The 22,992-nt window shown below is 47.4% G+C and overlaps 1 protein-coding gene across 2 annotated transcripts in view; it reads right to left on the bottom strand.

The window, feature by feature from the left end:
* Nucleotides 1-536: 536 nt before the first annotated feature.
* The window catches only part of LOC139543101 (guanine nucleotide-binding protein G(i) subunit alpha-3-like), a 74,270-nt gene continuing 51,814 nt past the window's right edge, over nt 537-22,992 (bottom strand). For both annotated transcript variants that reach the window (XM_071349269.1, XM_071349270.1), the window contains exons 5-9: nt 17,405-17,533; nt 13,445-13,574; nt 10,859-11,012; nt 3,771-3,982; nt 537-2,281 (exon numbers count right to left, since the gene is read on the bottom strand). In XM_071349269.1, the coding sequence (XP_071205370.1) occupies nt 3,792-3,982; nt 10,859-11,012; nt 13,445-13,574; nt 17,405-17,533 (604 nt within the window). In that variant the 3' untranslated portion in view covers nt 537-2,281; nt 3,771-3,791. The remainder of the gene's footprint in view (nt 2,282-3,770; nt 3,983-10,858; nt 11,013-13,444; nt 13,575-17,404; nt 17,534-22,992) is intronic.

The raw sequence follows: 22,992 nt of genomic DNA, 5'->3' as shown, positions 1-22,992 counted from the left end.
CACTACCACTCTGCACTACTACTCTGGTTGAAGGTAATGCACTACCACTCTGCACTACTACTCTGGTTGAAGGTAGTGCACTACTACTCTGCACTACCACTCTGCACTACTACTCTGGTTGAAGGTAGTGCACTACCACTCTGCACTACTACTCTGGTTGAAGGTAGTGCACTACTACTCTGCACTACTACTCTGGTCGAAGGTAGTGCACTACTATTCTGCACTACTACTCTGGTCGAAGGTAGTGCACTACTACTCTGCACTACTACTCTGGTCGAAGGTAGTGCACTACTACTCTGCACTACCACTCTGGTCGAAGGTAATGCACTACTACTCTGCACTACTACTCTAGTCGAAGGTAGTGCACTACTACTCTGGTTGAAGGTAGTGCACTACATAGGGGATTAGGTGCCATTTGGGACACAGCCAATGATAATTTCTTCTATCTGTGTGATGTGTTGGTTAAATCAACCAAATGCCATAAAAACATCACTCCACTCCACCTACACTGAACAAAAATATAAAATGCAACGTGCAACAATTTCAAAGATTTTTACTGAGTTACAGTTCATATAAGGAAATCAGTAAATTTAAATAAATGAATTAGGTCCTAATCTATGGATTTCACATGACTGGGAACACAGATATGCATCTGTTGGTCAGATACCTTAAAACAAAAGGTTGGGGCATGGATCAGAAAACCAGTCAGTATCTGGCGTGACCATTTGTCTCATGCAGCGAGACACATCTCCTTCCCAAAGAGTTGATCAGGCTGTTGATTGTGGCCTGTGGAATGTTGTCCCACTCCTCTTCAATGGCTGTACGAAGTTGCTGGATATTGGCAGGAACTGGAACACGCTGTCGTACACATCAATCCAGAGCATCCCAAACATGCTCAATGGGTGACAGCATGCAGGCCATAGAATAATTGGGAAATGTTCAGCTTCCAGAAATTGTGTACAGATCCTTGCGACATGGGGCCGTGCATTATCATGCTGAAACATGAGGTGATGGCGGAGGATGAATGGCACGACAATGGACCTCAGGATCTCGTCACGGTATCTCAGTGCATTCAAATTGCCATCGTGTTCGTTGTCCGTGGCTTATGCCTGCCCATAACATAACCCCACCACCACCATGGGGCACTCTGTTCACAACGTTGACGTCAGCAAACCGCTGGCCCACAAGACGCCATACACGCTGTCTGCCATCTGCACGGTACAGTTGAAAACGGGATTCATCTGTGAACAGCACACTTCTCCAGCGTGCCAGTGGTCATCGAAGGTGAGCATTTGCCCACTGAAGTCGGTTACGACGCCGAAACTGCAGTCAGGTCAAGACTAAGTAGATGAGCTTCCCTGAGAAGGTTGCACAAACCCACAGTTTGCATCAGCTGTCCGGCTGGCTCGTCTCAGACAATCCTGATGGGGAAGAAGCCAGATGTGGAGGTCCTGGGCTGACGTGGTTACACGTGGTCTGCGGTTGTGAGGCCGGTTGGACGTATTGGCAAAATTCTCTAAAACGACGTTGGAGACGAGAAATTAACATTAAATTCTCTGGCAATAGCTTTGGTGGACATTCCTGCAGTCAGCATGCCAATTGCACGGTCGCCTAAAAGTTGGGTCATCTGTGGCATTGTGTTGTGTGACAAAACGGCACATTTTACAATTATCTTTTATTGCCCCAGCACAAGGTGCACCTGTGTAATGATCATGCTGTTTAATCAGTATCTTGATATGCCGCACCTGTCAGGTGGATGGATTATCTTGGCAAAGGAGATATGCTCACTAGCAGGGATGTAAACAAAATTCTGCACAAAATTTGAGAGAAATACGCTTTTTGTGCGTATGGAAAATGTCTGGTATCTTTAATTTCAGCTCATGAAACATGGGACCAGCACTTTACATGTTGCGTTTATATATTTTTGTTCAGTGTAAATTATCTGGAACTAAAAACAAGTATTCTGTAGTCTGACTTGGCAGTTCCCATAGAAGTCACAGTGACTATATTTCACTGCTTAAGGTTTCCCCCACAGTTCAGTTCTGTCCTGAGCTCAGTGTATCAGAGGGTTGAACATGGAGAAAAGTAAAAGTGGTAAAATCAGAAATAATCCCAAAATGCAGTATTCATCATCCTCTGTATTCAGCATGGCAACCAACAGTCTCAATCGCTGGTTCTACTTCCCATTATCTTCTTCTACTTCCACGATCATCTAATGCAAATGTCCCAAGTCATCTCATATCATCACCCACTTCCACGAGGCTCATGGTCCACCAGACACCTACAGAAGAGGAAGAGAGGGGATAAAAGTGAACCATTATAAAAAAACATATCTATGACTGCATCCAATCTGTGCTGACATCACAATGAAGCACGCCCCCCTCAGGAATCCAAGCTATCATGACATCACAATGAAGCACGCCCCCCTCAGGAATCCAAGCTATCATGACATCACAATGAAGCACGCCCCCCTCAGGAATCCAAGCTATCATGACATCACAATGAAGCACGCCCCCCCCCCATGAATCCAAGCTATCATGACATCACAATGAAGCATGCCCCCCCATGAATCAAAGCTATCATGACATCACAATGAAGCACGCCGCCTCATGAATCCAAGCTATCATGACATCACAATGAAGCACGCCCCCTCATGAATCCAAGCTATCATGACATCACAATGAAGCACATCCCCCTCATGAATCCAAGCTATCATGACATCACAATGAAGCACGCCCCCCTCATGAATCCAAGCTATCATGACATCACAATGAAGCACGCCCCCTCATGAATCCAAGCTATCATGACATCACAATGAAGCACATCCCCCTCATGAATCCAAGCTATCATGACATCACAATGAAGCACGCCCCCCTCATGAATCCAAGCTATCATGACATCACAATGAAGCAAGCCCCCCTCATGAATCCAAGCTATCATGACATCACAATGAAGCACACCCCTCTCATGAATCAAAGCTATCATGACATCACAATGAAGCACACCCCCTCATGAATCCAAAATATCATGACATCACAATGAAGCACACCCTCTCACGAATTACTTCATTACAACACCTACACATGCTGCCACTGAATCAAACAATCAAGAGGACAAAGAATCTGTAACATACAGTCATCTTGGCATTCTGCGGACTATCCAGTCCTTTCAGATATTACCCAAATGCCCCAAAAAGAAAAAAAAGCTTCTGCAGCTTTAACAAATAACAGGTGTATATCTACAGTGATGCAGTATGTACAAAGTTCAAAAGGTCACTAACCTGAAGCTCCCTGTCACCTCCTTAGAGGCCAAACCCTAACAGTTCTCACAGCAAGGACATGTTAGAGCCCTCATGGTTGTGGGTTCAATCTCCCACGCTAGCCTTTCTGTGGGTTCAATCCCCCCCGCTAGCCTTTCTGTGGGTTCAATCCCCCCCGCTAGCCTTTCTGTGGGTTCAATCCCCCCCCGCTAGCCTTTCTGTGGGTTCAATCCCCCCCGCTAGCCTTTCTGTGGGTTCAATCCCCTCGCTAGCCTTTCTGTGGGTTCAATCCCCCCCCCCCCGCTAGCCTTTCTGTGGGTTCAATCCCCCCGCTAGCCATCTATTTTCCTGCTGTCTCAATAAAGCAAAAAAATACATGAGGGTGGAATTCCACAAGTCAAAGGTCACTGACCTGAAGATTCCTGCTCCCCCTCAGTAGAGTCCACACTCCTTGAGGTTGATCTACAGGAGGGGGGAGGTACTAGGAGGTAAGGGTTGATTTGGTACTGACCTGAAGATCCCTGGCCCCCCCTCAGTAGAGTCCACACTCCTTGAGGTTGATCTTGATGATGACGTCTGTGACGGCGTCGAACACGAACTGGACGTTCTTGGTGTCGGTGGCGCAGGTGAAGTGGGTGTAGATCTCTTTAGTGTCCTTCCTCCTGTTCAGATCCTCAAACTGACACTGGATGTAGGCTGCTGCCTCCTCATATGTACTGGCTCCTGTAGTAATAATAATAGTGCATTATGGGTACTGTAGTACACTGGATGTAGGCTGCCGCCTCCTCATATGTACTGGCTCCTGTAGTAATAATAATAGTGCATTATGGGTACTGTAGTACACTGGATGTAGGCTGCTGCCTCATATGTACTGGCTCCTGTAGTAGTAATAACAGTGCATTATGGGTACTGTAGTACACTGGATGTAGGCTGCTGCCTCATATGTACTGGCTCCTGGAACAAAAATGACAGACCAAAATTAGCTATTTAGCTTATTATGACATATTTGTATTGATGCGCACACTGATGATGATTAATTTGCACTGTCCCTGTATACATTTATACATGTTATAAATTATATAAAACATGCCTGGATTGGACAACATGATGTTAGATTCAGAACAATCTTTAATGAAACAAAACCCGGAAATGGTACTGTGCACTGCATGATACATTTCCAAAATTGTGCACTACTACGGATACAGAGAAATATGTTTCAGTACAGCTCCCTAACTCCCTGCTGCATTCCCCCTGTGTCCTAAACCCCGATAAACAGGAAGACCTGTCAGAGTGGACCAGGAGTAAGACGGGTCTGGGTTATCAGAAACCAGTCTAATGCAACAGGGGGACACATGCTCCTATTCTGACTGGATCTCAATACAGTTGGATTCAATTATTTAGTACCTAACTGTTACGCACATCTGGTTACTATTAGAGGTATGAAGCGCCATCTAACTACTTAGGTAAACATATGAATTACCTGTTGCACAACGTTCGGCGCAGGTGTTGCTAACTGGTTCGCCATACACCTGTGCAGGTAATTCACATGTTTACCTAAGTAGTTAAATGGTTTATCATTACATGTATTAGATAGACATGCTTCCAATATCCGTACATTATTGACCCGTGACTGACAATTTTGAAGTAGGTTAGCTAAAACCCTAAAACGAGGTGACGTCAGACCGTCTACTTAAGTAGGCAATAGAAATAAAGAAGCCCGTCTATCATGTTCATTGATTGGGTTAAGACAAACTGTCACTCCAACACTAGCGGACCAATGGAGACTCGTTGTCTACGCCTCCATGTAAACCCCGCCCTTCACGGAAAAATAAGGCCACAACTCGCAATTGAAAAGACCGTTCAGTGAAAGCAAAGAAACAGACATTGAAAGCAAAGATACGAGTAGCGTAACCAAAAGATACGAGTAGCGTAACCAAAAGATACGAGTAGCGTAACCAAAAGATACGAGTAGCGTAACCAAAAGGCAGTACATGCAGGCAAGAGACTAGGCAACATGTATTCAATAGGATTGGTTGCTGGGAAAGTTTAACTGAAAACGATTTATGCATTCGTTTTCAATTATATATTTTTAATAATTTGTCAGAGTTTTGCTCTCGCTTTAAAATGATTTGCTTACAAGTTTTGGGGTTTTGCTTTTGATGTGTTATTTGTTAACAATTCTATACATTTTTCTTTCAATTGTTTGGTTTTTGATTTCAACATCCATTATTTCACCCGTCCTCGAAAATATGTTTACATTCTCAACTTTATTTATCATGTTCACGATTTATTTTATTTTGAATTCAATACATATGGTGTGAAGTTGACCCCAATATTAAGCTCTGTATCTGGCTCTCTGTCTGTCTATCTGGTTACCTCGATTGGTAGGCTCGCGTCACTGGACAGCTCGCAGCTGGGTTTCCCTTTGTAATCCATGATGGTTTGCAAGCCCTGCCACGTCCGACGTCAGTGTCGGTGTTGTAGGATTTGATCTTGGTCATGTACTGACGCTTTGCCTGTTTGATGGTTCGTCGGAGGTCATAGCGGGATTTCTTATAAACATCCAGATTAGTGTCTCGCTCCTGGAAAACGTCAGCTCTAGCCTTTAGCTCAGTGTGGATGTCGCCTTTAATCCATGACTTCTGGTTGGGATATGTACGTACGGTCACTGTGACGTCATCGATGTACTTATTAATGAAGCCGGTGACGGATGTGGTAAATTCCTCAACGCCATCAGACAAATCCCGAAACATATTCCAATCTGTGCTAGCGAAACAGTCCTGTAGCTTAGCATCTGGTTCATCGGGCCACTTCCCTATTGAGCGGGTCACTGGTACTTCCTGTTTGAGGTTTTTGCTTGTAAGCAGGAATCAGGATAGTTATGGTCCGATTTGCCAAATGTAGGGTGAGGGAGAGCTTTGTTTACATCTCTGTGTGTGTAGTATAGGTGATCTAAAGTTGTCTCCTCTAGTTGCCCAGGTGACTGGTAGAAATGAGGTAAAACAGATTGAATTTGTCCTGCATTAAAATTACCGGCCACTAGGAGTGGAGCCTCTGGGTGAGCATTTTCCTGTTTGCTTATGGCCCTACACAGGTCGTTGAGTGCGGTCTTAGTGCCAGCATCGGTTTGCGGTGGTAAATAGACAGCTACGAAAAATATATACTGAACAAAAATATAAACTCAACATGTAAAGTGTTGGTCCCATGTTTCATGAGCTGAAATAAAAGAGACATTTTCCATATGCACAAAAAGCTTATCTTAATTAATTTTGTGCACAAATTTGTTTACATTCCTGTTAGTGAGCATTTCTCCTTTGCCAAGATAATCCATCCACCTGACAGGTGTGGCATATCAAGAAGCTGATTAAAAGTCCACTCTAAAATGTGAAGTTTTGTCACACAACACAATGCCACAGACGTCTCAAGTCTTGAGGGAGCGTGCAATTGGCATGTTGACAGCAGGAATGTCCACCAGAGCTGTTGCCAGAGAATTTAATGTTCATTCCTCTACCATAAGCCTCCCTCAACTTTGTTTTAGAGAATTTGACAGTGTGTCCAACCAGCCTCACAACCACAGACCATGTGTAAACAGACCTCCACAAAACTAATTCTGATTGGCTGTGCCTGGCTCCTAAGTAGGTAGGCCTTTGCCCTCCCAGGCCCACCCATGGCTGCGCCCATGCCTAGTCATGTGAAATCCATAGATTACAGCCTAATGAATTTATTTAAATTGACTGATTTCCTTATAACTCAGTAAAATCGTTGAAATTGTTGCATGTTGCGTTTATATTTTTTTGTTCAGTATAGATGAATAGTCTCTTGGTAAATAGTGTGGTCTACAGCTTATCATGCGGTACTCTAATTCAAGCAAGCAGAACCTTGAGACTAAATTGGATCTCTCTTATTGGCACTGTAGCAGAGAGCATTGGCCATATCCCCGGTGACTGGAAGGTTTCTTATAGGACAATCATTTTGTCCTTCAGGCTAGATGGACGTCATAGCCTACGTCTCCCCTTTTCATAGGCCGCGAAAAATACAGATTCCTCAAGCTTGAAACCCACGCGCCGCCTATGACTCCTTATATTATATATATAGCAGATCAAAATATTTATTTTAAGACTGTCGCAGAGCCAATGTCAACGGAAACCAGTAGTAGAAAGGCAAGCCAAAGCAAAACTTCTGAGAAGTTCTGAAAAAAGGCCAACCATTTAAAGATGCTTGATTTAGTTGTCCAGGTAACCATGGAACCAATGGAATGGTCCCAAAATAGGAAACATAACAGGTTCGAACAGATTTTTCAATAATGCCTTTGTGCTTTAAAAAAAAGTGCACAAACTAGTTGAATCAGGAACAACTCAAACACTTCCAAGTATTTCACATCATGTACAGTGGGGAGAACAAGTATTTGATACACTGCCGATTTTGCCGATTTTCCTACTTACAAAGCATGTAGAGGTCTGTAATTTTTATCATAGGTACACTTCAACTGTGAGAGACGGAATCTAAAACAAAAATCCCGAAAATCACATTGTATGATTTTTAAGTAATTAATTCGCATTTTATTGCATGACATAAGTATTTGATACATCAGAAAAGCAGAACTTAATATTTGGTACAGAATCCTTTGTTTGCAATTACAGAGATCATACGTTTCCTGTAGTTCTTGACCAGGTTTGCACACACTGCAGCAGGGATTTTGGCCCACTCCTTCATACAGACCTTCTCCAGATCCTTCAGGTTTCGGGGCTGTCGCTGGGCAATACGGACTTTCAGCTCCCTCCAAAGATTTTCTATTGGGTTCAGGTCTGGAGACTGGCTAGGCCACTCCAGGACCTTGAGATACTTCTTACGGAGCCACTCCTTAGTTGCCCTGGCTGTGTGTTTCGGGTCGTTGTCATGCTGGAAGACCCAGCCACGACCCATCATCAATGCTCTTACTGAGGGAAGGAGGTTGTTGGCTAAGATCTCGCAATACATGGCCCCATCCATCCTCCCCTCAATACGGTGCAGTCGTCCTGTCCCCTTTGCAGAAAAGCATCCCCAAAGAATGATGTTTCCACCTCCATGCTTCACGGTTGGGATGGTGTTCTTGGGGTTGTACTCATCCTTCTTCTTCCTCCAAACACGGCGAGTGGAGTTTAGACCAAAAAGCTCTATTTTTGAATCATCAGACCACATGACCTTCTCCCATTCCTCCTCTGGATCATCCAGATGGTCATTGGCAAACTTCAGACGGGCCTGGACATGCGCTGGCTTGAGCAGGGGGACCTTGCGTGCGCTGCAGGATTTTAATCCATGACGGCGTAGTGTGTTCCTAATGGTTTTCTTTGAGACTGTGGTCCCAGCTCTCTTCAGGTCATTGACCAGGTCCTGCCGTGTAGTTCTGGGCTGATCCCTCACCTTCCTCATGATCATTGATGCCCCACGAGGTGAGATCTTGCATGGAGCCCCAGACCGAGGGTGATTGACCATCATCTTGAACTTCTTCTATTTTCTTCTATTTTCTAATAATTGCGCCAACAGTTGTTGCCTTCTCACCAAGCTGCTTGCCTATTGTCCTGTAGCCCATCCCAGCCTTGTGCAGGTCTACAATTTTATCCCTGATGTCCTTACACAGCTCTCTGGTCTTGGCCATTGTGGAGAGGTTGGAGTCTGTTTGATTGAGTGTGTGGACAGGTGTCTTTTATACAGGTAACGAGTTCAAACAGGTGCAGTTAATACAGGTAATGAGTGGAGAACAGGAGGGCTTCTTAAAGAAAAACTAACAGGTCTGTGAGAGCCGGAATTCTTACTGGTTGGTAGGTGATCAAATACTTATGTCATGCAATAAAATGCAAATGAATTACTTAAAAATCATACAATGTGATTTTCTGGATTTTTGTTTTAGATTCCGTCTCTCACAGTTGAAGTGTACCTATGATAAAAATTACAGACCTCTACATGCTTTGTAAGTAGGAAAACCTGCAAAATCGGCAGTGTATCAAATACTTGTTCTCCCCACTGTATGTGTTGTGTGTATTCTTCACATGTGTGTGTTACAGTTGAAGTCGGAAGTTTACATACATCTTAGCCAAATACATGTAAACTCAGTTTTTCACAATTCCTGACATTTAATCCTAAAAAGAAATCCCTGTTTCAGGTCAGTTAGGATCACCAATATTTTAAGAATGTGAAATGTCAGAATAATAGTAGAGAGAATGATTTATTTCATCACATTCCCAGTGGGTCAGAAGTTTACATACACTCAATTAGTATTTGGTAGTGTTGCGTTTAACTTGGGTGAAACGTTTCAGGTAGCCTTCCACAACCTTCCCACAATAAGTTGGGTGAATTTTGGCCCATTCCTCCTGACAGAGCTGGTGTAACTGAGTCAGGTTTGTAGGCCTCCTTGCTCACTCACACACACCTTTTCAGTTCTGCCCACAAATTTTCTATGGGATTGAGGTCGGGACTTTGTGCTGGTCACTCCAATACCTTGACTTTGTTGTCCTTAAGCCATTTTGCCACAACTTTGGAAGTATGCTTGGTGTCATTGTCCATTTGGAAGACCCATTTGCGACCAAGCTTTAACTTCCTGACTGATGTCTTGAGATGTTGCTTCAATATATCCACATAATTTCTCTTCCTCATGATGCCATCTATTTTGTGAAGTGCACCAGTCCCTCCTGCAGCAAAGCACCCCCACAACATGATGCTGCCACCCCCGTGCTTCACGGTTGGGATGGTGTTCTTCGGCTTGCAAGCGTCCCCCTTTTCCCTCCAAACATAACGATGGTCATTATGGCCGAACAGTTCTATTTTTGTTTCATCAGACCAGAGGACATTTCTCCAAAAAGTACGATCTTTGTCCCCATGTGCAGTTGCAAACCATAGTCTGGCTTTTTTATGCCGGTTTAGGAGCAGTGGCTTCTTCCTTGCTGAGCGGCCTTTCAGGTTATGTCGATATAGGACTCGTTTTACTGTGGATATAGATACTTTGTACCCGTTTCCTCCAGCATCTTCACAAGGTCCTTTGCTGTTGTTCTGGGATTGATTTGCACTTTTCCCAGCAAAGTACGTTCATCACCAGGAGACAGAACGCGTCTCCTTCCTGAGCGGTATGACGGCTGCTTGGTCACATGGTGTTTATACTTGCGTACTATTGTTTGTACAGGTGAATGTGGTACCTTCAGGCGTTTGGAAATTGCTCCAATGCATTAACTAGGCTTGTGGAGGTCTACAATTTTTTTCTGAGGTATTTGGTTGATTTCTTTTGATTTTCCTATGATGCCAAGCAAAGAGGCACTGAGTTTGAAGGTAGGCCTTGAAATACATCCACAGGTACACCTCCAATTGACTCAAATGATGTCAATTAGCCTATCAGAAACTTCTAAAGCCATGACATAATTTTCTGGAATTTTCCAAGCTGTTTAGATGCACAGTCAACTTAGCGTCTTCAAACAATTGTTGGAAAAATTACTTGTGTCATGCACAAAGTAGATGTGATAACCGACTTGCCAAAACTATAGTTTGTTAACAAGAAATTTGTGGGTGGTTGAAAAACGTAAGTGTATGTAAACTTCCGACTTCAACTGTACTTGTAGTATGCTTATCACCCACCTGCGTACTCGGGGTAACAGATGGTGAGTGGACTCCTGGCGATCTTCTCCTCAAACAGATCCTTCTTGTTGAGGAAGAGGATGATGGAGGTGTCTGTGAACCACTTGTTGTTGCAGATAGAGTCAAACAGCTTCATGCTCTCATGCATACGGTTCTGTAGACCCGGAAACACAGTGTGGGGATTCAGAACAGGATAACAGTAGACCTGGGCGATATGGACAAAAATCTATTTCGCAATAAACTGACAATTTATTTTTGCGAAAACAATAAATCTGCAACAAATACTTTTTGGGGGGAGGGGGGGGGGGGTGCTATAGCTGGGCGATATGGACATAAAGTCATGTCGTGATAAACTATTTAGCTTGATAACAATACATACAACAACAACAAAAATGTAAAGTTGTCTTCCAGTGCCAAGTCAGACAACTGAGATGGCAGCCTTTGATTAAAAAAGCTATCTGATCTAACATATCCAAGGAACAAATGGTTGATATGTTGATATGCAACCTGTCAAAATAGGATCCAGAATGATCAGATTTATTTTGGGCTTTTCAGAGAATTTGCCGACGTCTTTGCGCATATTGACTTGGAAATGTCTATAATATTCACCATCTGAGGAAGTGGGAACTCAAAACACTTTCCAACAATAAATATGATATTGTTGCTACAGAGCCTCCAGAAAGTATTCATACCCCTTGACTTATTCCACATTTTGTTGTGTTACAGCCTCAATTCAAAATGGATTAAACATATTATTTACACACAATACCCAATAATGACAAATTGAAAACATGTTTAGACATCTTGGCTAATGTATTTAAAATGAAATACAGAAATATCTCATTTATATTAAACAAAAATATAAACGCAACACCAAAGTGTTGGTTCCATGTTTCATGAGCTGAAATAAAAGATCTCAGAAATTTTCCATACGCACAAAAAGCTAATTTCTCTAGAATTTTTGACACAAAGTGGTTTAGTGAGCATTTCTCCTTTGCCAAGATAATCCATCCATCTGCCAGGTGTGGCATATCAAGAAGCGGATTAAACAGCATGATCATTACACAGGTGCACCTTGTGCTGGGGAAAATAAATGGCCACTCTATGTGCAGTTTTGTCACACAACGCTACAGATGTCTCAAGTTTTGCGTGCAATTGGCATGTTGACTGCAGGAATGTCCAACAGAATTGTTGCCATAGAATTGAATGTTTATTTCTCTACCATAAGCCGCCTCCAACGTTGTTTTAGAGAATTTGTCAGTATGTCCAACTGGCCTCACAACCCAGTCTGGGGGGGGGGATGTGTGTGAGGAATATTTCTGTCTGTAATAAAGCCCTTTTGTGAGGGAAAACTAATTCTGATTGGTTGGGCATGGCTCCCCCTGCGATAGATTAGGGCCTAATTTATTTATTTAAATGGACTGATTTGCTAACATTTTTTAAAACATCTTTTCACTTCAGCAGATGGGTGAAAAAAAATATTTAATCCATTTTGAATTCAGGCTGTAACAACAAAATGTGGAATAAGTCAAGGGGCGTGAATACTTTCTGAAGGCAATGTGCTCACAGCAAGCTGTGACTCTCCTATCTGTAACTAGAACAACATTAGTTGTATTTTGAGCAATGGTCATATGCCTGTGCTTTCAGATGCATCTGTCCCTCCTCTGTGCTCACAGTGGGGAGAGGGGTGAGAGTGGCTCGCACCTCTCCCTCCTCTGTGCTCACAGTGGGGAGAGGGGTGAGAGTGGCTCGCACCTCTCCCTCCTCTGTGCTCACAGTGGGGAGAGGGGTGAGAGTGGCTCGCACCTCTCCCTCCTCTGTGCTCACAGTGGGGAGAGGGGTGAGAGTGGCTCGCACCTCTCCCTCCTCTGTGCTCACAGTGGGGAGAGGGGTGAGAGTGGCTCGCACCTCTCCCTCCTCTGTGCTCACAGTGGGGAGAGGGGTGAGAGTGGCTCGCACCTCTTCCTCTCAACACCACTCCTCAACACCACTCCTCTCCCTCTCCCTCAACACCACTCCTCTCCCTCAACACCACTCCTCTCCCTCAACACCACTCCTCTCCCTCAACACCACCCCTCTCCCTCAACACCACTCCTCTCCCTCAACACCACTCCCTCAACACCACTCCCTCAACACCACTCCCTCAACACCACTCCCTCAACACCACTCCCTCAACACCACTCCCTCAACACCACTCCCTCAACACCACTCCCTCAACACCTCTCCCTCAACACCTCTCCCTCAACACCTCTCCCTCAACACATCTCCTCCAGACTTAACTGAAGACCCCTCTCCATCCCTCCCTGCTCTCCCTCCTCACCATCTCTTCGTCCTCTGCCAGCAGCAGGTCATAGTCACTGAGAGACCACAAAGAAGATAATGGCCGTCACACCCTCCCTCAGCACCCCTCATCCTCTCTCCACCCCTCCCTGCTACCCCTCCTCTCTCCTCACCATCTCTTCGTCCTCTGCCAGCACCAGGTCATAGTCACTGAGAGACCACAAAGAAGATAATGGCCGTCACACCCTCCCTCAGCACCCCTCATCCTCTCTCCACCCCTCCCTGCTACCCCTCCTCCCTCCTCACCATCTCTTCGTCCTCTGCCAGCACCAGGTCATAGTCACTGAGCGCCACACAGAAGATAATAGATGTCACGCCCTCAAAGCAGTGGATCCACTTCTTCCTCTCAGAACGCTGGCCGCCCACGTCAAACATCCTGAGGTGAAACAAAGGGACACAGGGTAAGGGGGAGGTGACGCAGCAGGGTAAGGGGGAGGTGAGGCAGCAGGGTAAGGGGGAGGTGACGCAGCAGGGTAAGGGGGAGGTGAGGCAGCAGGGTAAGGGGGAGGTGAGGCAGCAGGGTAAGGGGGAGGTGAGGCAGCAGGGTAAGGGGGAGGTGACGCAGCAGGGTAAGGGGGAGGTGAGGCAGCAGGGTAAGGGGGAGGTGACGCAGCAGGGTAAGGGGGAGGTGAGGCAGCAGGGTAAGGGGGAGGTGACGCAGCAGGGTAAGGGTGAGGTGAGGCAGCAGGGTAAGGGTGAGGTGAGGCAGCAGGGTAAGGGGGAGGTGACGCAGCAGGGTAAGGGGGAGGTGAGGCAGCAGGGTAAGGGGGAGGTGACGCAGCAGGGTAAGGGGGAGATGACGCAGCAGGGTAAGGGGGAGGTGACGCAGCAGGGTAAGGGTGAGGTGACGCAGCAGGGTAAGGGTGAGGTGACGCAGCAGGGTAAGGGTGAGGTGAGGCAGCAGGGTAAGGGTGAGGTGACGCAGCAGGGTGAGGGTCAGGTTACGCAGCAGGGTAAGGGTGAGGCAGCAGGGTAAGGGGGAGGTGACGCAGCAGGGTAAGGGTGAGGTGACGCAGCAGGGTAAGGGTGAGGTGAGGCAGCAGGGTAAGGGTGAGGTGACGCAGCAGGGTAAGGGTGAGGTGACGCAGCAGGGTAAGGGGGAGGTGACGCAGCAGGGTAAGGGGGAGGTGAGGCAGCAGGGTAAGGGGGAGGTGACGCAGCAGGGTAAGGGGGAGGTGAGGCAGCAGGGTAAGGGGGAGGTGACGCAGCAGGGTAAGGGTGAGGTGACGCAGCAGGGTAAGGGGGAGGTGACGCAGCAGGGTAAGGGTGAGGTGACGCAGCGGGGTAAGGTGAGGAGATGCAGCAGGGTAAGGGTGAGGTGAGGCAGCAGGGTAAGGGGGAGGTGACGCAGCAGGGTAAGGGTGAGGTGAGGCAGCAGGGTAAGGGGGAGGTGACGCAGCAGGGTAAGGGGGAGGTGACGCAGCAGGGTGAGGGTCAGGTGACGCAGCAGGGTAAGGGTGAGGTGAGGCAGCAGGGTAAGGGTGAGGTGACGCAGCAGGGTAAGGGTGAGGTGAGGCAGCAGGGTAAGGGGGAGGTGACGCAGCAGGGTAAGGGTGAGGTGACGCAGCAGGGTAAGGGGGAGGTGACGCAGCAGGGTAAGGGGGAGGTGAGGCAGCAGGGTAAGGGGGAGGTGACGCAGCAGGGTAAGGGGGAGGTGACGCAGCAGGGTAAGGGTGAGGTGACGCAGCAGGGTAAGGGTGAGGTGACGCAGCAGGGTGAGGGTCAGGTTAAGCAGCAGGGTGAGGGTCAGGTTAAGCAGCAGGGTGAGGGTGAGGGTCAGGTTAAGCAGCAGGGTGAGGGGGAGGTGACGCAGCAGGGTAAGGGTTAGGTGACGCAGCAGGGTAAGGTGAGGTGAGGCAGCAGGGTAAGGTGAGGTGAGGCAGCAGGGTAAGGTGAGGTGAGGCAGCAGGGTAAGGGTGAGGTGAGGCAGCAAGGTAAGGGGGAGGTGAGGCAGCAGGGTAAGGGTGAGGTGAGGCAGCAGGGTAAGGGTGAGGTAGCAGGGTAAGGGGGAGGTGACGCAGCAGGGTAAGGGTGAGGTGAGGCAGCAGGGTAAGGGTGAGGTGACGCAGCAGGGTAAGGGTGAGGTGACGCAGCAGGGTAAGGGGGAGGTGACGCAGCAGGGTAAGGGTGAGGTGACGCAGCAGGGTAAGGGTGAGGTGACGCAGCAGGGTAAGGGGGAGGTGACGCAGCAGGGTAAGGGGGAGGTGACGCAGCAGGGTAAGGGGGAGGTGACGCAGCAGGGTAAGGGGGAGGTGACGCAGCAGGGTAAGGGGGAGGTGACGCAGCAGGGTAAGGGGGAGGTGACGCAGCAGGGTAAGGGGGAGGTGACGCAGCAGGGTAAGGGGGAGGTGACGCAGCAGGGTAAGGGTGAGGTGACGCAGCAGGGTAAGGGTGAGGTGACGCAGCAGGGCGAGGGTGAGGTGACGCAGCAGGGTGAGGTGACGCAGCAGGGTAAGGGGGAGGTGACGCAGCAGGGCAAGGGTGAGGTGACGCAGCAGGGTGAGGTGACGCAGCAGGGTAAGGGGGAGGTGACGCAGCAGGGTAAGGGTCAGGTTACGCAGCAGGGTAAGGGGGAGGTGACGCAGCAGGGCAAGGGTGAGGTGACGCAGCAGGGTGAGGTGACGCAGCAGGGTAAGGGGGAGGTGACGCAGCAGGGTAAGGGTCAGGTTACGCAGCAGGGTAAGGGTGAGTTGACGCAGCAGAGTAAGGGGGAGGTGACGCAGCAGGGTAAGGGGGAGGTGACGCAGCAGGGTAAGGGGGAGGTGAGGCAGCAGGGTAAGGGGGAGGTGAGGCAGCAGGGTAAGGGGGAGGTGACGCAGCAGGGTAAGGGTGAGGTGATGCAGCAGGGTAAGGGTGAGGTGACGCAGCAGGGTAAGGGGGAGGTGACGCAGCAGGGTAAGGGGGAGGTGACGCAGCAGGGTAAGGGGGAGGTGACGCAGCAGGGTAAGGGTGAGGTGACGCAGCAGGGTGAGGGTCAGGTTACGCAGCAGGGTAAGGGTGAGGTGAGGCAGCAGGGTAAGGGTGAGGTGACGCAGCAGGGTAAGGGGGAGGTGACGCAGCAGGGTAAGGGGGAGGTGACGCAGCAGGGTAAGGGGGAGGTGACGCAGCAGGGTAAGGGGGAGGTGACGCAGCAGGGTAAGGTGAGGTGACGCAGCAGGGTACACATTCTCTCGCACACACGTACATATATGCACATGCTCTCACACACACACACACACACACACACACACACACACACACACACACACACACACACACACACAACTTTAGCTCCCTAATACAATTGACATCATGGAGATGACATCACTACTATGGTCATAGACAAGGATTAGGCTAGATGAGGCTTTTCACCGGACGTGCTACCTTGTCCCGGACCTGCTGTTGTGAACTCTCTGTTTTGAACTCTCCTAGGTTTTGGCCTTTCTAGGGAGTTTTTCCTAGCCACCGTGCTTCTACACCTGCATTGCTTGCTGTTTGGGGTTTTAGGCTGGGTTTCTGTACAGCACTTTGAGATGTCAGCTGATGTAAAAAGGGCTTTATAAATACATTTGATTGATTGATGGAGCAACTCACTTCCAACTTAAATGAGACAGACAGACAGAGACCATATGGACGGTGCCCCTGCATCAACCCAGGCAATCAGCATTTCTAGGAACTAAATCTTTGCTGAACACATACATCTATGAACAGACTGGGTGTCAACACCACTATTTAACTGTCCATCACTTATTTAGTTGAGCTCCTGCTTTGCTTTCTCTGGGGGGGGTCAACGCCGGGTTACTCTAAAGCACTTTGTGACATCGGCTGATGTAAACAAAGGGCTGATTGTATTAATTAAGAACTAATGGATTGTGTTTGTCTCAACAAATGAATGAATTAAGTATGATTATTGAATCCATCTACTTAATGAATCATGTTGACGCTATAACAAATCACCTGTCCCCATCACCTGTGAAACAGTTGTCTGTCTCATTAGGCTCTGGCTTGGCACTGAGCCCAGTATTCTCAAATAACTAAGATCTGTCACAATCAAAATGGTGTGTGTGTGTAGCTATCGGTAGGTATAAAGACTTGAAGCAGCGCTCCTTGAAGGTGTGTGTGTGTGTGTGTGTGTGTGTGTGTGTGTGTGTGTGTGTGTGTGTGTGTGTGTGTGTGTGTGTGTGTCTGTGTCTGTGTGTGTGTGACGATAGCAGCGGGTGTACTGACTTGAAGTAGAGCTCTTTGAAGGTAAAGTGTGTCTCCACGATGCCGGTAGTCTTGACTCGGGTCCTCAGCACGTCTTGCTGGGTGGGGACATAATTCTGTTGGGCAATACGGTCCAGGTCATTCAGATAACTGAGGGAGGAGAGACAACGAGAAACAGGTCAGGAGAGAGAGAGACAGGGCAGGAGAGAGAGAGACAGGTCAGGAGAGAGAGAGAGAGACAGGGCAGGATAGAGACAGACAGGTCAGGAGAGAGAGCGAGACGGGTCAGGAGAGAATTATGGAAGTAACACTGAAGTAGTTTAGTGCCCTAAAAAACATGTTTAAATATGGATAAAAATAAATCGAAATAATATCTCAGATATAGGACAGACACTTTAAAACAAACTTCCTTTTTTTGACCATCTATTTTTCCATGTATGAATCTGTTATTCAATGTGTTTCTATGGGGAAACAGCTGTCAGGACTGTTTCTCTCTACATTGTTGGGAAGGGCCCGTCAGTCAGCATTTCACTGTTAGTCAACACCTGTTGTTTACGAAGCATGTGAAGGATAACATTTAATTTATTCAGACGGTATGTAAAGTCAATCAATCAAAAGGTATGTAAAGCCCTTTTTACAAAGTGAACAACAGTCAAGTGAACGTGACTGGAGGAAATATTCTTTGGACAGACAGACAGACAGACAGGGACAGACAGACAGGGACAGACAGAGACAGGGACAGACAGACAGAGACAGGGACAGACAGACAGGGACAGACAGACAGACAGAGACAGGGACAGACAGACAGAGACAGGGACAGACAGAGACAAGGACAGACAGACAGACAGACAGGGACAGACAGACAGAGACAGGGACAGCCGAAACCAGACAGACAACAGAGGCAGACGAGGCTGGACTGGAGTACAGAAAGACAGACAGACGGAAACAGCCGAGGCCTGACAGACAACAGACAGAGGCTGGACTGGAGTATAGAAAGACAGACAGACAGGGACAGCCGAAACCAGACAGACAGACAGAGGGAAACAGCCGAGGCCTGTGGAATCCCATGTGATCCATGTGAATTTAGTCTGAATACGTTGATAACTGATAATAAACCTGCTAGAGGTGTGAGTGATAACAGAGAGTTTAGGCTAGAGCTGGATTGCCTCTAGTAGTCTCTCCAACCAGGCAGCTCTGCAACGTGGACAGACACACGGAGACCACCTAGATACAACCAGACTAAAATGTTTAAATACTTTCAGCGTTTGCTCTAGCTTGCCTATATAGTTCCAGGTGGGTGGAGTTTGCACCTTCGGGACTATTCTATTGGTCCATTAAGTCCAGGCGAGCTCAATCAAGCACAGGAAGTATTAGAAATAGTTTTGAAATACTATTTGAACCCAGGTCTTGCATTGACAGACAGAGTGCTCTGACCTACAACTACATGTTCTGTGTTGCCAAAACAAAGTCGACGTGTCCTTCACACCAACCCCCCCCCCCACGCAGGATGTCTGACAGGAACACTAAAGGTTGCCATTAACTTTGCATTTATCATAATGGTAAAATGATACACTATTATTCTACCTTAACTTCCTCTTATTGTGACATCGGCTAAATCAGGGATCATCCACTAGATTTAGCCGCGGGACGATTTTTTTCTTGAGCTTATGGGTCAGGGGGTTGGAACGTAATTACAAATCATTTGTAGACTGCAAATTGACCGGATGAAGCACAAACACATATAATATAAATAAAAAATAATAATTTCAAACCTTTGCTTTAGTTTGTATACGATCACATACACACAGCGGCCAGTTTATTAGGTACAACCATCTAGTACCAGGTCGGACCCCCGAATTCTTCAGGGCGTGGAAACGTTGCTCAATTGGTATCAATGGACATAACGTGTACTAGGAAAACATTCCCCACACCATAACACCACCAGCCTGTACCGTAGACACACCAGGCAGGATGGGGCCATGGACTCATGCTGCTTACGCCAAATCCGGACTGTCATCAACAGGAGGCAACAGGAACCGGGATTCGTCAGACCAGGCGATGTTTTTCCACTCCTCACTTGTCCAGCGTTGGTGATGGCGTGCCCAACTGAAGCCGCTTCTTCTTGTTTGTAGCTGTTAATGTAACAGTATAACTTTACCACGTCCCCACGCCCCGACCCGGGCGCGAACCAGGGAGCCTCTGCACACATCAACAACAGTCACCCACGAAGCATCGTTACCCATCGCTCCACAAAAGCCGCGGCTCTTGCGGAGCAAAGGGGAACCACTACTTCAAGGTCTCAGAGCAAGTGACGTCACCGATTGAAACGCTATTAGCGCGCACCACCGCTAACTAGCTAGCCATTTCACATCGGTTACAATAAGAGTGAAACCCGGTGTGGATGTCTGCTGCAATAGCCCGTCACTGACAAGGACCGACATGTTGTGCGTTCTGAGATGCCGTTCTGCATACCACTGTTGTACTGTGCCGTTATTTGCCTGTTAGCTTACACGATTCTTGCCATTCTCCTTCGACCTCAAGCTGTTTTCACCCACTGACTGGATGTTTGTTTGTTTGTCGCCACGTTCTCTGTAAAAACCTAGACACTGTCGTGAGTGAGAAGCCCAAGAGGACGGACGTTTCTGAGATACTGGAACCCGGAGCGCCTGGCACCAACGATCACACCACGCTCAAAGTCTCTCAGGGCTCTCGTTTGGCCCGTTCTAACGTTCAATCGAACTGAATGCCTCGATGCCTGTCTGCCTGCTTCATATAGCAAGCCACGGCCACGTGACTCACTGTCTGTAGGAGCGAACCATTTTCATGAACGGTGGTGTACCTAAATAACAGGCCACAGTGTATATATATATACACTGCTCAAAAAAATAAAGGGAACACTTAAACAACACAATGTAACTCCAAGTCAATCACACTTCTGTGAAATCAAACTGTCCACTTAGGAAGCAACACTGATTGACAATAGATTTCACATGCTGTTGTGCAAATGGAATAGACAAAAGGTGGAAATTATAGGCAATTAGCAAGACACCCCCAAAAAAGGAGTGATTCTGCAGGTGGTGACCACAGACCACTTCTCAGTTCCTATGCTTCCTGGCTGATGTTTTGGTCACTTTTGAATGCTGGCGGTGCTCTCACTCTAGTGGTAGCATGAGACGGAGTCTACAACCCACACAAGTGGCTCAGGTAGTGCAGTTCATCCAGGATGGCACATCAATGCGAGCTGTGGCAAAAAGGTTTGCTGTGTCTGTCAGCGTAGTGTCCAGAGCATGGAGGCGCTACCAGGAGACAGGCCAGTACATCAGGAGACGTGGAGGAGGCCGTAGGAGGGCAAGAACCCAGCAGCAGGACCGCTACCTCCGCCTTTGTGCAAGGAGGTGCACTGCCAGAGCCCTGCAAAATGACCTCCAGCAGGCCACAAATGTGCATATGTCAGCATATGGTCTCACAAGGGGTCTGAGGATCTCATCTCGGTACCTAATGGCAGTCAGGCTACCTCTGGCGAGCACATGGAGGGCTGTGCGGCCCCACAAAGAAATGCCACCCCACATCATGACTGACCCACCGCCAAACCGGTCATGCTGGAGGATGTTGCAGGCAGCAGAACATTCTCCACGGCGTCTCCACTCTGTCACGTCTGTCACATGTGCTCATGTGCTCAGTGTGAACCTGCTTTCATCTGTGAAGAGCACAGGGCGCCAGTGGCGAATTTGCCAATCTTGGTGTTCTCTGGCAAATGCCAAACGTCCTGCACGGTGCTGGGCTGTAAGCACAACCCCCACCTGTGGACGTCGGGCCCTCATACCACCCTCATGGAGTCTGTTTCTGACCGTTTGAGCAGACACATGCACATTTGTGGCCTGTTGGAGGTCATTTTGCAGGGCTCTGGCAGTGCACCTCCTTGCACAAAGGCGGAGGTAGCGGTCCTGCTGCTGGGTTGTTGCCCTCCTACGGCCTCCTCCACGTCTCCTGATGTACTGGCCTGTCTCCTGGTAGCGCCTCCATGCTCTGGACACTACGCTGACAGACACAGCAAACCTTTTTGCCACAGCTCGCATTGATGTGCCATCCTGGATGAACTGCACTACCTGAGCCACTTGTGTGGGTTGTAGACTCCGTCTCATGCTACCACTAGAGTGAGAGCACCGCCAGCATTCAAAAGTGACCAAAACATCAGCCAGGAAGCATAGGAACTGAGAAGTGGTCTGTGGTCACCACCTGCAGAATCACTCCTTTTTTGGGGGTGTCTTGCTAATTGCCTATAATTTCCACCTTTTGTCTATTCCATTTGCACAACAGCATGTGAAATTTATTGTCAATCAGTGTTGCTTCCTAAGTGGACAGTTTGATTTCATAGAAGTGTGATTGACTTGGAGTTACATTGTGTTGTTTAAGTGTTCCCTTTATTTTTTTGAGCAGTGTATATAGCTCTACTATGTGTGAGAATACTTGGATAGCTGGTGTTTTTACAGTCTGTCCAACAACTAAAACAATATTTTTTTGAGGGGGGAGAGGGATCACTAGAGGGCCAATATAGGTCAGCAGGCTGCCAGTTGGGGAACCCTGGTCTAAATATTCAGTACATGTATAAATAAAAAGTTAGTTCCCTCTTTTAGATTCTGGTGCACAGATATCGTATACTGTACGTACACAAACTACTGTACAGCTTGTAGGCTACAGTAAATGACATGACTCTTCGATGAAGGCTCTAAATCAGAACCCGGAACTCATTCAAATTATAACTGAAATGGACAAACAATATACTACAACCTACAGTATAACACATGAATTTACACTGTAGAGCAACTCTAATGTGTCCTAACTGAAATGGTAACAGCTTTGACAACCAGCTGGGTTACGTCTGTGACGACAGTGTTTATCATAATCTCCCACTGCGATGTGGAACACCATCAGCTAGCATCAGCTAGCTAGCTAGCTAGGTCTACTTTCTGAACGAGCTTGTACAAGACAAAGGGATATAGCAAGACCAGTCTTGTCCCCTCTCTCTACTGTAAGCGTTTTGCATAGCAAAAAAACAACAAAAAACAACGTATTCTTGTTCCTTCAGAAATGTAACCTCTCAAGAGATGTAATAAAACGATGAAATCCAGAGGAAAGAGGACGAGGTTAAGTTTCAGTCATGTGTGACAAGAGGATGTTGTTAGTGAATTAAGAAATCCTGACACAGTCGTTCCTATAGAAGTGAATCTGTCCAGTCGTTCCTATAGAAGTGAATCTGTCCACAGTCGTTCCTATAGAAGTGAATCTGTCCACAGTCGTTCCTATAGAAGTGAATCTGTCCACAGTCGTTCCTATAGAAGTGAATCTGTCCACAGTCGTTCCTATAGACGTGAATCTGTCCACAGTCGTTCCTATAGAAGTGAATCTGTCCACAGTCGTTCCTATAGACGGGAATCTGTCCACAGTCGTTCCTATAGACGTGAATCTGTCCACAGTCGTTCCTATAGACGTGAATCTGTCCACAGTCGTTCCTATAGAAGTGAATCTGTCCACAGTCGTTCCTATAGAAGTGAATCTGTCCACAGTCGTTCCTATAGAAGTGAATCTGTCCACAGTCGTTCCTATAGAAG

This window comes from Salvelinus alpinus, chromosome 17 (assembly GCF_045679555.1).
Source record: "Salvelinus alpinus chromosome 17, SLU_Salpinus.1, whole genome shotgun sequence".
Classification (NCBI taxonomy): Eukaryota; Metazoa; Chordata; class Actinopteri; order Salmoniformes; family Salmonidae; genus Salvelinus; species Salvelinus alpinus.
The sequence above is the reverse complement of the archived record's forward strand: the minus strand, read 5'-3'. Positions and strand labels throughout refer to the sequence as shown.